Source organism: Corapipo altera, unplaced genomic scaffold (assembly GCF_003945725.1).
Source record: "Corapipo altera isolate COAL_440 unplaced genomic scaffold, ASM394572v1 46, whole genome shotgun sequence".
Classification (NCBI taxonomy): Eukaryota; Metazoa; Chordata; class Aves; order Passeriformes; family Pipridae; genus Corapipo; species Corapipo altera.
The window spans coordinates 8,196,524-8,215,011 of NW_020884883.1; the positions used below are offsets into that span (position 1 = coordinate 8,196,524).

General features: G+C 40.8%; 1 protein-coding gene across 1 annotated transcript in view; it reads right to left on the bottom strand.

Annotated features, from left to right (window-relative positions):
• The window catches only part of ADAM17 (ADAM metallopeptidase domain 17), a 35,270-nt gene that overhangs the window by 15,632 nt on the left and 1,150 nt on the right, over positions 1 to 18,488 (bottom strand). Inside the window, exons 2-6 of the mRNA XM_027641206.1 lie at positions 7,414 to 7,546; positions 5,142 to 5,275; positions 4,167 to 4,255; positions 2,314 to 2,482; positions 1,378 to 1,508 (exon numbers count right to left, since the gene is read on the bottom strand). Coding sequence (XP_027497007.1) covers positions 1,378 to 1,508; positions 2,314 to 2,482; positions 4,167 to 4,255; positions 5,142 to 5,275; positions 7,414 to 7,546 — 656 coding nt within the window. The remainder of the gene's footprint in view (positions 1 to 1,377; positions 1,509 to 2,313; positions 2,483 to 4,166; positions 4,256 to 5,141; positions 5,276 to 7,413; positions 7,547 to 18,488) is intronic.

Below are 18,488 nucleotides of genomic sequence, written 5' to 3' on the forward strand. Positions count from 1 at the left end.
GAAGGGCAGAGGAGGGAGTTGTTTTTACTGCTTTGTCTTAGCAGTTAAGTCTAAGTGCTTAACTAGTTTAACTGATTCCTGAAGCTAAAAAGCTATTATTTTCCTCATTATGGTTCAAGCACAAGGTTCCAGATGTGAGTGCTCACAATCAATACCTCCCTTTTCAAACTGCTCGCATATTCTGAAAAACCACCTTCTACTAAATAGAAAAGCACAAACTTGCTGAGAATGAGAAGTGACATTCAGAGCCACTCAATAATAGTTCATACTTTAGTTTTCCAACTACTGTGTTGTTAACAGTACCCATCTACCCAGGAAACACAACAGTGGGTCAGCCTCAGCACATGTCAGATGCTGAGATAAAAGTATCTCTGCAAACACACCAATTGAGGTCCCCTTACCTGGAGAATGTAAAAACAATTTTGGGGACAGAAAGGTCAAAAAGCCAGCAAAGGTGAAACAGAGTGATTAGCATTTCAAAGAGTCGAACTCAGAAAGAGACTTCTGGCAAACAACAGACCTCCAAAAGTGTTTTCATTTGATTTTGTCTCCAGTCCCCAACGCCCCATACTCTCCACTTCTGCTGAAAGGCTGCAGACAGGTCTTGTTCTATTCCACAAAAACTTGTCAGGTAGACAATCACACTGTTTTTGGCTGGGTTACTTGGTAACTGCTACAGGTGATGGAGCCCTGCTTTCCTGAGGATGGCTGAACACCTGCCTGCTGACGGGAAGCAGTGAATTCATTCCTTACTTTGCTTTGCTTCTGTGAACAGCTTTTGCTCTACTGTTTCTATCTCAACCTACAAGTTGTCTCAGCTTTACCCTTTTTAGTCTCTCCTCCACCATCTGTGAGGAGCAAGTAAGCAGCTGTGTGAGGCTGAACTGCTTGCTGGGGTTAACCCACAACACTCGTGTACCACCAAACAAACTGTTAACTGTGCCTGCTTCTAATTTTATTGTACTGGACAGAGAATCCCGAAAGAATTTGGAAAAAAACAAGAAATCTATATAAGTTGCATTTGCCTCTCCTATGAGCATTAAACATGCTAGAACTTCAGAGATGCTTGGATCCTTTGCAGTGGATTTCAAAAGCCAGGAGACTCCTAAGTTCTGACTGGGGAAAGAGAAGTTCTTAGAAAATGGCATAGCCACAAGAAATATATGAAAGGAAGGAATTTGCTTATAAGTAAACTTGAAGAAGACTTAACTACAGTATCATCATTATAAACTATTTTTAAAGCATGATTTAAAAATTACACACAAGTCACAAGTCACTTACACAAAAGTAGTATAAGCTGTATGTTGTTTTAACTGCTGGATCACTATGTTTTCCTACGTTAGTTCCAGCAAATTTTAACAAAGTCCATTTACTTACCAAATAGTTTATAGTGGTACTCTCTTCCCCACGGCCCATATACTTGAAAAAACGATGATCTGCCACTACCAACATCTTGCACGTGTTTTTGGAGTTCTCTGGAGTGGCTCTTTTCTTCCGATGGATGCTTGCTACAGTGAATATTTTAAATACAATAAATACTCAATACAACTACCACTGCTGAGTCTATTATCCTTATTTAAGTCATGACTGTGAATGTGGGTGTGTTTCTGTGGAGAGAATGGGGATGTTTAGTTTTGGGCTTTTTTTTAATAGCTATTCTTAAATTTTGTCTTTGTAACAGTCCTCAAACTTACTGTAAGGAAAGGAATGTGTAGCAGTGAAATCAAGTTATTCATCAGATTTACCTATAGAGCTTTTATGGTCATCACCTCAGCCTCAGACCTCCTGTTCCTAGTCATTATCCCAACCTCTGCTGACACAGCAAAGGACAGAGGAAAAAGGGATTGAAATCTCTCAAAACCCCATCATAGCTCACGATGGATTTCTTGAGTGGCCATCAAGGCCAAACAGGTCCAGCTGCACAGTGCACAGAAGTACAAAGCTGTCTTAATGTTCATCTCAGAACATGTACCTACATTGCTGCCAGTTGTCATAAACTGCTCAGGTCTGATGAAAAGGCATTCTCTCCTTAGCCTACATTTTGGAGGGGCCAAACATCCATTCAACAAGCCAGGAATAAATATGCCCTGAGCAACAGTATCTTCCTTTCATCAGTTGTTGGGGCTTTTGTGGATGGGGAATGGGCATGAGTTAATGCTGCTCCCCACCTTCATGCCCCCAGTGAATTTAAAGAGCTAACAGTTAAACTAGAAACAGCAACACAGATTATTACCCAGGTTCTGACCTTACTTGCCAACACAGCCAGAATTCAAGTGTTTCAAAGATGCTGCTCTCCCAACTACGGACACTCACCTTCATTTTGCTTCCTGTCTTCCAGTCCTTTTGGCAACAGTTCTTCTTCATTCAGCTTTAAATAACCACACACTTTGGGGGACTGCAATCTTGAGAAGTCTTTAATGTCTTCAGATCTGTAGACCAGCAGTCTTTCATCTTCCATATCATCTACGAATCTCCACAGTGGCTAACAGCACAAATAGAAGTTAGGAACACTGTGAATGCAAAGACTAAGTCTAGATAGGTAAAAAAATTATAGGTATGTACCATCAAACCTCCACAACTTTCTGTGTCAACACACAAATGCACTAGACTATGATAACCTCGCCCACAGCAACAGGTCTACTGATAAAATGACATCCCCAAGAAAGCCAACAGAGTTCAACTCTCTTATGCTACATGGGCATCCAAAACTCTGAGATCATCTTAACAGAGCAGTTTTTACTTTACTAACATATCCTATTTTTTCTGAATGTAACAGCTACAGCAACACCACCAAATACAGCATGGACAGGATCTGTTCTTTGGCCAAAGCCAAGCAGCACTGACTGTCCACAACACAAGAGCACCTGGGTTTGGGTCTCCTCTGGCCCTCAGGCAGTGCTCTTGCAACTTCAGACAGCTATTATTTAGCACACTGTGCTTTCAGTTCACAGCAAAAAGGTCCCAAAACATGAAGGCTGTGCCAGCCCAGCAGCCACGTCTGCAGCTCAAAACTGAGTGTTTCACATGCTGAGGTAAGGTCTGAGTGCACAGGTGGTTTATATAGAGGTCCATAACCTTTCCAAATGATACAGGAGCACCATGAAAACAAAGGCAGGCAACAGTGGAGCAGCTTTGTCCACGCTGCCTTTTGGGAACAGACTCTGGCAGGCACCCTCTCTGGCTGCAAACAGGCATCATCTCATCCAGGGCTGGTCAGGGGCAAAAGTTGACCTGGGGACACCGACAGTGAGCTGGAGCCTGCACACCATTGCCTGCCCTCAGCTGCACGGACACAGGCAGCGAGGAGCAAGGGGTCGGCTGCACTTACACTGCTCTGGACCACAGACGCAAAAACGCTTTAAGTCATAATCAAACAGCTACTGTATGTTGGTAATGTAAAACACAAGTACAGTGATTTGGATATTTTAATCACATTTTTATACTTTCACATGACTAGATTTCTCAAGTCTACCCATAATTCTGCATCCTTGGGTTTGGAGACAATTACAATATCCATATAACACTCAGCCATAATTACTGTCATTCAAACATTCTAATACTGCTTGTGTCTGGGAATATACTGCACTGAACAAGTCATTAGGATAGTCTCTAATTATATACTTGTTGAATATATTTTTTTAACCCACAGTTTAAAATAAGACAAGCAATGAACATGGTGAAAAACAAGGGAGTTGGGAAAAATACCAGATTTACAAATGAAGCTCTAAGATAAAAAACCAGATTTTCAAATGAAGGTTTAAGAATGGGAAAAATTCCACAACATAACACAGCCAAAATTTTAGAAAGCTCCACAGACCTCAACTCTGCTCAGACTGCCACACAGTTTGTTATTCTAGAAGACATGATTACCACTAATTACTATCGATATCCATTTCTGTTTCTGAAACCTTTTCCTGTTTAAAACACACCTTCTGCCCGATGTATCTAAAGCATGCAACCATCAGAGAATGTCACTAATAAAAGTCAACATTTGCAACAGTGACACTGGTTTCACATGTCCCTTCCTCTCCCTTCTCACCCCAAAACAAACACCACCACCAAGTCTACTCTGAGCTACAGAGGTGTCAAACGTGACTAACTAAAGAGAAATACCCACAGGGAAAGAAAATGATTGTTTGAATACAGTTTCCCACAGCAAAGAGTACCTCAATATTGTATTCTTCTCCATCAGTATTGATTCGCACTGTAAAATCTTCATCCCCAATATGTGCCACAACCTTGGAATTATGCTCTCCTTTAACATAAGTAAGGAAGATATAAGTTAATTCAGCTCTGCTTACATGCACTCCTACACTGTTTGTTAGGGGTTTTTTTAATTGTTTCTAAACTTTGTGCCAAACTACCTTCCTTGGTCTCTGAAGAACTGTTCAATACAAAGAAAAAAATGGTCATAGTCAACAAGACTCAGATGTAACTCTTAATTTTACAGAAGGTGTTGAGATGGCTCTGGGGATTAGTAATGGGACACAGAATATTTCTGCCAACAAAAGCAACGTGCATCTAACTATTATCACACAGTAGTTTCACGGTGTCAGCCTGGACTCCAGTGGAAAAGACTCACTACATCACATAGACAACATAGAAATAAAAACAACTTAGCAGAAGCATTAGTGCTGGACAAAAGTGGAGTGAGATACCCTTTATTTACAGAAAAGTAATCTACAAAGAAATATCTGTAAGTCTTTTAACTGAGCAATCTGGGCATCACTGTATCACCTCTACCTCGTCTTTGTATTCTGGAACACAGAACAAGTCCTACATTCCAGCTGGAATTAGAGCCACCATCATCATTCAAAAAAATAAATTATAATTTGCAACCCACAGCTTGAGTAAATTATACCTTTGTGTTCTGCCAAACTAAACACAAGAGTCCTATCTTAGAACATGGGTGCAATAGCTCAAAAAAACCCTACCACCCACCAAACCTAAAAAAAAAAATAAATCCCCAAACACACCACAAAAACAAAACCAGAAAACCCACAGGGCATAAGAATTAAGCTTATTTGTTCATCCTAATTGTATCTGACAAAAATAAGGAAAATACACCATTTACTCTGGCCAAGAGATTCCTGCAAAGCTGTGGTTTCTCAGCATTGACCCACAGTCTACTTCATACTAACCAACGACATGTCCGGTGAAAAAGTCTTGCCATTGAACACGATACTCCTTTTCCTTGCCTTCACCATCCACAATTAATGCTTGAAATTTTTCTGAAAAGTGTTCAGCAGTTGCAGTTAAGTATAATTTAAAGTGCCTGTAAGAGAATTTACTTATATTTACTTTTAAGCAAAGTATGCACATAACAGATACATTCAGTCACCATTTTACTGAGGGTCCAAAAGACGTTACAAAGCATTAATTCTGATAAGCTGGTTACAAAAACATATACCTAATAATTCATAACTGTAAATATTTTAAACCGTCACAGATGTTTAATTAAAAAATAGAAAAAATAACCCCCAAAATCCAAAATAGTCACTGTTTGCTCATGATATGCCTTCTCCATTTGCAGTCAAGCAAAACCAGCTACTGGTGAGAATTTAAAGAAAAATCAGACCAAGGAATTTCTTTATCTATCCCATCTATATTACAGAATCACAGAATCACCTAGGTTGGAAAAGACCTCTGAGACTGAGTCCAACCTATGACCAAACATCACCTTGCCAACTAGACCATGGCACTAAATGCCACATGCAGTCTTTTCTTAAACACCTCCAGGGACAGTGACTGTACCACCTCCCTGGTCAGTCCATTCCAATGCCCAATCACTCTTTCTGTGAAGAATTTCTTCCTAATGATCCAACCTAAACCTCCCCTGGCACAGCTTGTTGCCTGGGAGAAGAGGCCAATCCCCACCTGGCTACAATCTCCTTCCAGGTAGTTGCAGAGAGTGATAAGGTCTCCCCAGACCCTCCCCCTCTCCAGGCTAAACAACCCCAACTCCCTCAGCAGCTCCTAATCAGAATTCTGCTCCAGACTCTTCACCAGTCTCGTCACTCTTCTCTGGACACGCTCCAGCACCTCAATATCCTTCCTAAACTGAGGGGGCCCATAACTGGACACAGCACTCAAGGTGCAGCCTAACCAGTGCCAGGGGAAGAATCACTTCCCTGGTCCTGCTGGCCACACTGTTCCTGATACAGGCCAGGATGCCATTGGCCTTCTTGGCCACCTGGGCACACTGTTGGCTCATGTTCAGTCCCCTGTCAATCACTCCCAGGTCCCTTTCTGCCTGGTCCCTGTCCAACCACTGTGTCCAGCCTGTAGTGCTGCTTAAGGTTTTTATTTTCTGAAATAATACAGTCAGAAGACCATAAACAGAAATCTGAACTCTCTACATTTTTTATGATATATTGTCACAAAAAGTAAAGGTTATCCCAAGAAGTAAGTGGAGAACCTTCTCTACAAACCGAGAGCCCATAAGGCTTCTTATGTGGTCTCTGAGTCAAAGATTTTTGGCATGCTCCTCTGCAATCATTCTGTCATCATCATTGGCAGTACTGCAACCTCACCACAAAGTCAGGGTGCATGAGGCAGTGCAAAACAGGGACAGTCAGACATTCGATCCCATTAACCTTTCATACTTGGTACTTAAAAATTTCCTCCCCCCCCAACATTTAGAAATTCAAAAATTATGCAAAACTTGCATGACAGTTGTAAATGACACAGGGGAAAGGCATATGAGAACACAGTAAACAAAGATGTCATATGAACAAAATCGATGTATATTTGTTAATATAAAGCATTATTCTCATCCTCATCCCCATTTTAGATTAACAATTTCAGCACTCAAATGCCTACAAGGTACTTTTCTGACTTCCAGAATAAAATCCCTAAAATCATCATTCCTGCTCCCTTCTATCTCTCCTTCCCCTTTCATCTGTGCTTCTCTTTCCCATCTTATAAGAGCATCACAAAAAAGATTAGAACTGCTTTATTTAATGGAAAGTTTACACTCAGTAGGAAAACAATTAAACCTCCGTGAAAAAAAATACATCTCCTGGGCAACACATCACATATGCTGCCCAAATGGAAGGCTGAGATTTTCAAGAACCAGAGGACAGTCAAGAATGTTGCCATTGTATGACAATGTTGCCAGATGAGGTATAACTGGGATCCAACCCAATCAGTGGAAGTAATCTACATGAAACTAAAGCCTAGAACAAAGCAAAAGAAATCCTAAATCACTGCCACTTCAGCAATCAGAGCCATACAACGTAACTTATTTTGTCCTTTCCTCTGTGTATCTCTGAAGTCATATAACCATGGAGATGACTAACTTAAAAGAACTGGCCAGTCATGACAGAAAACAAGATAACTATTTCTGGGTTTGAAACTGCACATTTTTAATCACAAACTGAAGGAAAATATTATGCTATTTCATTTAATTACCTTTGCAGGGCTGAAAAACTTAAGAGCCTCTCTACGTGTGTCTCAGGCTGGAGGTCCCTCTTCTTCAGTGAGTGCTGCTGGATGCTGGACTGAGAAAGGATGTCGTAGTCTGACAGCATGGACTCAACTGTGTCTGGAAGACCAACAAGGAAAATTTCAGTTTAAAAAGACTCTCTTCCAAATGCACACACAGAAAAAGAGCAAACCAGAGCCACCCATTTCAACGGCAAGACCAAGTTTGCTCTAATTTTAGGATAACTATTGCACATTTCTGTAAAGGTGCATTTTGCATAGGCAACTAGAAATCAGAGTGAGACAAGACACAATCTGAGAGAGACAAACAAAGAGTTTAGTTCACTTGTTATAGCAGTTTCTAAGCAACTAATCCATCACTTTTACTGCCACAACAATGCACAGCTAATGCCCTCCTTGGCTGCCACCCAGAAACTAAATGGTGGAGAATGCCCCTATTTCTCTGGGGTGAATCACTCTCCTCACTTGCTGGTCCTCATACAAATCTAAGGAAGTTTAGCCTAGGAGACTTATACCAAACTAACTCCAGATTGGGACTGCATTTTTTACCTTTCTGTCCAACAGTAGACAGAAAAGAGACATCTGCATAGCATCATCAATCAGAACTAACTAACAAAGCAACTCATATGATGCACCCTCAGGTACCCCGGTTTCCCAATACCTTACCACCATACAAAACTCCTTTGATTTTCAAACTCAGAATACGAAAACTTGTTCAGAAGAAGGAGACCAAATGCCTGAACTCCTATGGGGAGCAGCACACACATTACAAATTCAGATCAGTACTTTGCAGGTGTTTCCACCATTAACAAGTGCACCATGACGGCTGCCAACAGTGTTTGACTCTTGCTGATAAAGCCTGCTGCTGTTTCCTAAGGCATTCCTTCACTGGAGCATCCATCCACACTCTTCCTTCTCTGGAGTACACACCACCCAGTGGGACACCTGACAACCACCTTCACTTCTATCAGCTGCTATTTACAGCCTTAACCAAAGGCCCTTATTCCCACATCACTGTCTTCCTTCTCAGCCAGAGGTGTTCGCTCTTTTCATGGCACCAAATGAGGAGTCAGATGTGTTTTACAAGAGACTGAAGTGCTCATCCAGACATTCTTTATTAAAAAAATTCTGTTTCTTTCCCCTCCATTTCCAGCTATGCTTCTAAATCAGACCTGAGAGCTACCAAAGTAGCTTCCTTTTTTTGTCAAGGAAGATGGCCTTCCTTCAGAGCCCCTTATCACCAGCTTACACCACCCAGACAAATAACCTCACGTTTTATTGGACTTTTAAGTAAGCAGCATCACTAATAAGCTGGTTTACTGGCTCTTGTGCAACAAACAAAGATTGCCACCATGAAATCTACATAAAGTATAGCTCTTGAAGTAATGTGGGTTTTTTTAAACCTGGCACTCAATGCCATCATTTATCCCCAAATCCACGCCTCTAAAGTCCAAGAAAGCTTTAAGAATGGATGCACTGATCGGTGCAAGGCAAGTTTTTTGAGAGGGGGTGGGTGGGGAGAATTAACCATCAGTGTACATGCACAAATGTGCCTGTGTACACAGAAGTGAGGGAGTTGCAGAAGCAAAGCTGATCCTCACAGCCCTCCTGGCCCTGTACCAGACCCACTAGCAGAGCGACGGGTGGGCAACACGGCTGCTTTCTTGGGCAGCAGAAGCCACCAAGCAGCGGTTCCCAGGCTTCTCCCTACTCGGCTGCTCCTCCCTACTCGGCTGCTCCTCCCCGGCCGTTGAGCAACACAGGAAGGGCAGTGCAGTTGTGATTTCCTGATTTCTGTTTACAACCCACAGGTCGGGAGCACCTGCAATCGATTACCATGTGTTTTGGGTGATACACAAAGGCAAGTTTCCTCACCTTCCTTTCTGATGCGGGGTTTTTCCCCTTCTGTGCCCAGCTGCTGGGCAGTGCCTTCATCCTTAGTGCTGCAGATCTGGTTCACTAGAGCCACTCAGTGAGCAAATACCTAAAACCTCCCAAAGTACTCCTTTTCCTTAAAAAGCCCATTATAATTCATTGTTTACGGTCTGACATCCAGAACCCTCATCCAGAACCACCTAGGAGGAGGGTAGGGACAGACAGGGAAATCAACTCGGAAAAAACCCCAAAACATAATTAAACCTTCTAGTTCTAAATTATTTTAATTAAACTTGAGATTCTTTCACCACAGCTAGAGCAATGAAATGTTGATATACTGTTTTCTGATACAAACCAAGCATGTGGTACATGGGGCATGAAGCTAAGGTGTGTTACCACTGCTGTACTGTTTGGGGATTTGCCAAGGACCAGGTCTGCCCAAGAGGCACAACCCCAGCTACAAAACACTACTTCTGTCCTTTTTCACCTCTGCCTGCAAAGTACAGATCAGAACCAAGGGAAAGTTATGCCAAAGAGCAAGATGCAGTTGCCACTATGGCCAGACAAAACGTCTCAGTTTCATGGCAAGAGAACTGAAAAGTCTGCCAAAAAAATTAGTTTTTTATTTGGTAGGCAAGAACTTCAGAAGTCCTGCTCCACCTCAATATACACAAATACCCTTCTGGAAATGCCTCACAGAGACACAGGAAGGGTAGTAAGAACAAGACCTAAAAAGCTCATGAAGATGAGTAAGATGACTGTTGAAGTAACAAATGAAACACAGGACACTCCTAGTTCCTGTAACTGAAACAAGAATGCACTTGGTCATATTTCCTCTTACCCTTCCTAAATTTGTTTGCTTTTAATTTTACTTACGACATAAGTAAAGGCTTAAGACATGCTGCTCCTAGACATAAATCTGTTAACTAATTATGGTATTAGACAGACATGAAAAAAATATATCGGTAACACATTCAAACCAAAATTTTTCTGTACAATGTTGATACTGTGAAAAATTAATTCCTGGTCATGGCTTATTGAAAATAAAAGATGAAGTGTCATTATTTTAAACAAAACATAGAACTGTACAGAGTCCAACTGTACAGCAGTCTGTGGATAGGAGCCACAGCAAGCATATACTTGACTACTTTTTACTCAAGTTTGAAAATCTTTTCAGCATTCCTTCCTCATTATCTTCAGTATGGTCCAAGAGCCATTTTCCATGGGCTTCAACAGCACTGAGCTGACTCAGATTTTCCCAAACCACTTTCTTTTGGTTCCTTTCCTTTCAACCCCTCCTAGATTTCCACATTCCTGTCTTTTTGGAGAATACCTTAATTCTACCCTGATATTCCAGTTATTTATTGTCACCAGCCTTCACCTCATTGCACCTTCTTTCCTGCATGGGAACCTCCCAAGAACATACACATCTCGGGTCTGCAAGAGAGACAGGGAAGGAACATCAGTGACAAAGATGATATCCCAAAGCTCTTGAGAAGAAATCCACAGCAGTGATTCTTCCTCTGCCCCTAACTTTGAACTCACCAACCGTTCCCTCTGTTTTTTCACCTTGTTTCAGGGCTAAAATCCTCCTGGCACTAGACTTTCAGACTTAACATAGGCAAGTATCCTTTAAAGAAACTCTGGGCATCCCAGCAGGCTACTCCAGCAGCAAAGAGCTGAAGAATGTGTTGGGCAAGAGCTGAGATCACGGAGTTCAAGGCCACTGCATGTATTTCAAAAGAAGAGGTTTCTCTTCCAGTGCTCAGCTACCCATTGAAATACCAATGTCACCCTTCTCCAACCAGCTCAGCTTTCATAAGCCAACACTAAATTCCCATGATCTCATGCCCCATCTATTGCCCGGAAATCAACAAGTAAATGTGGCAAGTCAGCCATTTCATAAGAATTCTTTTGCACTGCATTATTTATAAAAAGGTTAAGCTTATCTAGAAGCAAGAAGTTTTAACCCAGAAGATATAATTAATATTTTTAAAAACTCTCTTCATAATTATCTCACAATAGAAAATGTCTCTAACAAAACCGAAATATCAAACAATATTAAAAAAAAATACTTTCAGGATTTAAAAATGACCACAAGATAATCAGAGAGGTTTGCAGGAATGATTGCAGTTATTTCTCCAACCATCCCAAAGGGAATAAAAGCAGAAATAAATCTATCAAAGGCGTTGGAATGGGATGACAAGCCTACAGAGAGCAGTCCTAGAACGAGCACAGCAAACACACTCAGGAGGATTTTGCATTGTTAAATCATTGTCATATGCCCAAAAAAGGGCTCCAGCCTCTATTTCGAGTGGCAGTCATCTACTACAACCTGGCTACTGATCTCAAGTTGATTTCTAGTGGGTATCAAACACCTATCAAAAGCTTATGAGCAGTTAACTAATAACAGTTTTTCTGATTCAGGTGGGGAGTGACTGAAGGACTCTGTATTCCTTATTGTTACTATTTACTTTTATAGGCTCTTCTTAGTACACTAAAATACTTTAATTAAAGTAACCAAATATAGTCACTTGAAACATAATTCAAAGCCTCAGTCAGAATTTAGACCAGGAAACATGGACTGGAGTCTTTCCAACCTGAACCCCATGAGCTAAAGCAGGTCTCCACCACCCCACATAAAACAGCTGCCCTTGTGCTTGTGGTAACAGCTGCTCACTGGCTGCCATACAGTGGGATGGTTTGACTGCAGCACCATTCCAGGGACTGCTAACGGAGAGGGCAAATATATTTATATTTCAACCGGGCACACAAACGGTCTTCATGAGGCAGGAGGTGATGCAGTCATGCCTAAATTTTTGTGGGTACCTCTCTAACAGTTTACACTGCTTTTAGGCGACTGCTGATGAAGAGGAAGTGTTGAGAAGGTCCATCTGTGGGAAAGCTGTTCCATAACAGCTCACTGCACATGCTGTTACATCTTTCTCCAGTACATCTGGTACAGAGCCATTGCCAAAGACAGAAAACAAAGTGAACTGAAACACTTATCCCACACAAAACAGCCCATGCTTTTAACAGTTTAGATAAATCATGTTTACTTGTTTCCACCAAAGAGCGGCTGCTGTTTTGTTCATCAACTACATACAAACAGAAGAACTTGTGTGAGAAACAGGTTCAAAGCAGGAACCAAACACGTCAGCATTCTTATAGACCTTAACAGGATAAGGCTTAACATTCTGTTTAAGCACATTTCTAGACAAACCTGTTAGTAGGAATGGCCAGCCATGTCAGCACTGCCGAATGTTTCAGAAGGCATGTATTTTACTCAATCCCAACTACACCAAACTTGCTAAGCCATGTGAGAAAACACAGTGCCCAGATTCAGTCAGTCAGCAGTGCAGACGAGGCCTCAGGGTACGGTTCCCCAGCCCTCGCCCTGCCGACTTACTGTCCACCAGCTCCTCCAAGGTGCACTTCTGCAGTCACACAGGGCAAACCACGCTCTGCTTATCACACATTCAGACATGCCCAGTGATGGATATCATGGAAAAGCTAACAGCTTCTAAACACTCTTTAGCTCATCTCAGGAAAAACTTATTCATGTAGCTGCACCTTTAACTCCAAAGTTTTTTTCCTACAGTAAAACAGACATCTGTTTTTGGGCAGTGGGAGTATTTCCTTAAGGGTGCAAATTCTGTTTAGGGGAAGCTGTACAGATAATTAAACTGCTATTTCTGGTGGTTATGAATACAGTTGAATACCTACAATGGCTCCTACACATTACCTCACACACTTCCAACCTTGCAAATTATCTCCTTCACTGAACACGTCTTAAATAGGGACTAATGAAGAACAAAACTTATACCATTGGATCTACTTGATTTAATAACTCAATCTGTCCTATTAAGGACAGCAGATCACTTCCCGAAGAAAAAAATAAAAGAACGCAACAACCTGCTCAAATATTGACATTATTAAAAACCAGGAAGCCCACTGAATTAACATTCTCATGGTCAAAGTGAAACAAGGGCCATCCCATCTTACACCAGAATACCATCACGTGACTTGATGCTCAGAAAAACGCAACTCAACACACCCCCAAATCATATGCTTTCATATATCCTGCAGAAAGTCACAGGATGCAGTGTTCTCTGAAAACAGATAATTTGTCTGGCTCTCAAAAGAACTGCAAGCCTCACTACTGTGCTTAGATACCACATCACAAAATCCTGCTGTGTCACAAAAAAGGTTTGAGTGGAGCTGATTCTATGTAGAGACTAATTACTGTCTACACTACACTTGTGAGTCCAACCCCTTCTCCACTTCTCATTGCATTTCTTCTCCTTGTGGATATGACTTTGGACTCAAACATGACCCTCTAAAATTCAAGGCACGTCACAGGTACTGAGGGGCAGAACTTTACAATTTCAGTAACAATCTGAAAAAGTGAGAAAGGAAACCAAGGGATACCATGTTGTTGTTCAACAGCTCAGTAATTATGGATCAACATCAAGTGGGTGGTAGCTGTAGGTGCCTCCCTGCATAACAGAGCCCCCTTCCCTTCCCACTTCCCAGTCCATGCACACACACAAGTTAAAAACACAAGTACAGAGGAGGAAAAAAGGTACAAATAATGCATATTAAGAGCAACACAGGAAGACAGGGATGGATATTGTGACATAAAGGGCATAAGTGACATAAAGATGGGCAGTACTGTCACATAAACCTGCAAGAATAAAAGACATCAAGAAGACCATTAGAATTATTAAGAGGGTTACAGGATATCCCCAAAACAAGCAAGTTTGTGTGTTGCACATAAAATTTGCAGAACAGGACAGCAGGATTAACTGCTCTTTGTTAAAGTAACCTGGTTCTTGGTTTCATAGTGAAGTACTTTCCATGATCAGTCTGGGAAACAGGCAAACTCAGACTCCTGCAGTTTATAAAAAAGCTGGGGGGGAATCAATCTGTTTATAACCAAAGTTAGATACAAACTTCTGCCTCAAAGATAAATCTCTACCAACTACTAAAGGCACAGTTAAATCCTAACGCAATGTTTGAATGCAACCAGGAGAACTCTGGGCTGAGGAGCTGCCTGGCTGCACTTCCTTGCTTGGCCCTTGCAGCCACATCAGGGCTTCTGCACATGCACACAAAAATTCCAGAGTGGCAAAAGCGTGAAGCTGAGATGAGTCACTGTTGCTATCAGAAACGTACAGCAGTAGGGAAGTTGTCAGGTTCTACAGTGGGAGGGGAAGGAAAATTAAACCACCCCAAACCTTAAGTGCAAACAGGAATTTTAGTTTTTGTCTGCTTAAAGGTCAGAACAAATTGGCAATACTGAAAACCAAACTCATGCTGAGCACTGGATTATGTTCCCATTACAAGAATCTTGCAACAGTTAAAGGTAATTCTTACTAAGTAGAATTTAATCTAGTGTAGACATTCTTCTTTTTGTTGACTTTGAGTACTTCTCTCAGAAATTACACTTCAATAACTTTTTTTTTCGTTGGAAATGGAAACATTGACTGATTCACATGAATAAAAGAAAACAAACCTGAGAAAAGTGCTTTAAAACCTTGATATTAAGTACTTCCACTGAAAAGACTGCTAACCCACAACACAAAAATTACATTGAGAACTTGAATTCAATAAGGCCACGTCTACACCAAGTGCTTGTTGTTTATATGGAGACAAAGACACGGCATCAACAAATTCCTGCAATGATTTTGAAATAATCCCAGAGCATCCCAGGCACGTATCACATGCTGCAGGATCGTGCGTTCTTGAATTCTCCTCCACACGGTGCATGGTGAGACACTCTCAACCTTCAGCTTGTGGGCTCAAACTGCAAAACTAGCTCCATCTAAAACAGTCATCTTACTTCAAAGGATATCAAAATGGGATAAGAAACAGTAACAAAAAAAAAGGAAAACTATGCTGGGAAAACGAATCATTTGACCCTCACCTAGGTTATTCCTTAATCTCCAACAGAAGCTTCAATCCAGCAGGACGAAATTTAATCTTACATAAAGATTTTGTCACTAATTATCACACTGTACATTCTTGACTCTGAGCTAAACTTCCAACCCTTTAACAATTCAGCAGTCACTTAAGTTCCTGGCCTTATGGACCTCCTGCATTTTTGTCACACCAAGTGTGAAGGAGAATTCAAACTGACTGTAAATCAATTTATGCTGCCCTTTGTATCACTCAGCTCCCCCAGTTTACTCATCAACACTACTACCATTTGGTTTTTTTCACTCAACAACTTGTAAATTCTAGTCTTCTGATGTGCATTACACAGGTTTGTACCAAACCATTTATAATGGGCCATTTCTTCAGCTGATGCAGCTTGTTTTGAACTTTTTTGTGGTATTTCAGCAGTGTGGAGAAAAAAGCTGGTGAAGCTCAGGTTACCTGTCTCAGATTTGATTAGACCAATCTGACATTAGAAAAAGACTGTCAGTAGGTGATTCAAAGAATATCATCTGCCAGGGTAGGAACAACTATCTTGTTTTAGTTCCCTACCAAGCTTGTGATGAAGAGTTATCATTTAAAAGAGGTAACAATAGAGTCAGACCCATTTTACATGCAGACCCTGTTCTGGGCAATCCTGGATGCACACAGCTTAGTGGCAGCACACAACTAGTTCCACTGTGTTGTAATACAGACTCAAGCAGCTCTTTAGATATATTCAGTGACCTACTGAACAGCACCCAAGCTGGGTCTTTGCACTGTTGTTCTTTTCAAGCACATTAAGCTCTGTTATCATTCAGATATGTCTGAGCTCCAAGACAAACAGCAGGAATATTTCACAGCTATAAAAGGTTATCTTCAGAGATAAACAACAACAAAGAGAAAAGTTTTGAAAGAGTTTACATTAATTTTTCAGGAACAAAACTATAATATCAATCACTGTATTGATAAGTAGAGTCCCACTTCTCCCAGAAATTAATACCTCACGTTAATGTTATTGAACAGAGTTTGCCCAAAGGCAAACTGAGGTGGACACCATCCTGCCTTCATCCCTCACCTGGAGCACAACCACTACCCCAAAAACAAAGGGCAGGTGCTTGGACGGTCACACCGTGAGCTGCTCCAGGGAACAGACTCCACAAAGAGAAAATAGTGGAATGCAGACACTCCACCCCTTACTGAAAACAGAACAAAAAACCCCAAACAAAAAAAAAAAATCCCAACAAGTAAAAAAAGAGATTAACTTCCAGGCAGCTCAGGTCCATGAATGTGCTCGCAGGAATGGAGAAGGGATCAGAAAGCCGAGGCCAGGATTGTGGCAGTCCCATTTTAGATCAGTTTAGGTTGCTGAAGCACCACACCCTAAGATTACTTCAGCTGAAAAAAGACGGAAAATGACCCGCGTCTTTTTATCTACATATTCCGTTCTTTGTCAAATTCTTTTTTTTTCACTGTATACTTTTTTCTTCTTGAAAAACTGAACTCAGAGAAATAAGCAAGAAAGTTCTTAATAGAAATCACAAAATGTTAGTTCCTGAAACGTCCTTAAGGATACTACTCACCAGAAATCTGATTTCAGTTCCTAAAACTCAAGCTGTGGTTAAACAGAGCTTTCAAAATAGTAACACTGACATTATTAGAAGATGGTATTTCAGAAAACCAAGCTGTGTGTAAGATGACAACAACAGAACTCCAGCAGAAGATGAACATAAAATCACAATAAAGTAGGCCAAGGTATTTTGAAAAGCACCTTGTAAAAAACATAAAGCTAATACTTGAAATATTATTTATTTTATGAAAACCACACAGCTAAATAACCAAAGGGGCTTGTAAAACAAGTAAGCTGCAAATACAGGCCCAAGAATGGATGTTAAAGGCCAGTACCAAAAAGTAAGGCAGTAATTGACCTTAGCATTCACTGCAGAAGAGACTAAAAAGCTCCCTGAAAGCTTGTCTTGACAGGATATATTTAAAGACCTGTTTCTGAGACTCAAGGAAAGAGGCTTTAAAACAAGCCAAGAAAATGACCAATAAATCAACCGGATATGAATGTATTAACCCAAGAGTTATAAAGCACTGCAAAAATATAACTGGTCAACTACTAATTGTGGTAGGCAAGTACAGTGCCACTGGTGTTGCTGCAGGTGGCCTGAAAGGACCAATTTCCACTCCAGGTACCACCCAGGGGCCTAATCAACAAATACGCTCAATGTCCTTACCTGAAAAACAGGTAATAATAACAACAAAGTGTGAGCTACTAGACTTGTGGCTAAAGAAGCTACTAGGAAAGTAGTGCCTCATATATATTAGCATTCTGAGAGAACAGGAGTGTGTGGGTAAATACAACAGTTAATGTAGCACACCAGGACTTTTCAAACTCCCTCACAAAATGCTTTTGCATATTTAGTTTACTGAACAACAGAACAAAGTATTTGATGAAATTCAATGTCTAAAATAACACATGAGGAAAATAAATCTACACAGCAAATTATTTCAGTGTAGTTATTACCACTCCAAAAAAAAAAAACTGAAAAGAAAAGAGAGCTTGGAGTGACTATGAAACATCAGAAAGAAAACAAAATCGTAAGCATTCTTCGCTATAAATCCATGCTACCTTTGTATCACAAATACTTCCTTGCAGCTCTGGTCATCCATCTCAAATAAATAAAAAAATACTTCATGAGATATGAAGCATATAGACAGAAATAAGGAATAAAGTCATTATTTTTTCCCCATACTAAGAACTATTTTATATAGACTAATATTTTCTGATTTAAAAAAAAAAAGGATAGTACAAAAGAGACAAATTACATAAGTCTGTAAGTCACTGATGGTGTGAAGAAAATAAATAATTCTTCCATATTGACCATTTCTGACAGAAGAAATTATCAAAGCCTAGAAACAGAAGAAAAGAGGTCATCCTCTATGCAGTATTTCATAAAACTGAATAGTGCAGGTATGGTGGTAGGTAGGCCAAGAACACAAAAGCTGCCAGATAAAGGTTACACAAATTCATAACAGACAGGTCCTTTAGAAGGCATAAAAATCTAACAGCCCAAGATACACCCTCTGTCCCGGGGCCCCCCTGACTTGCCTGATGCTGAAAGGACACGCTGTGTTTGTTTTGTTTCTGTTACACTTCCTGGAGCATCCACCACTGAACCTCATCCTCCCCAGGTTCCTGCAGTCACCAACTGCTCAGGTCTGTCCAGAACCACAAGTCCACC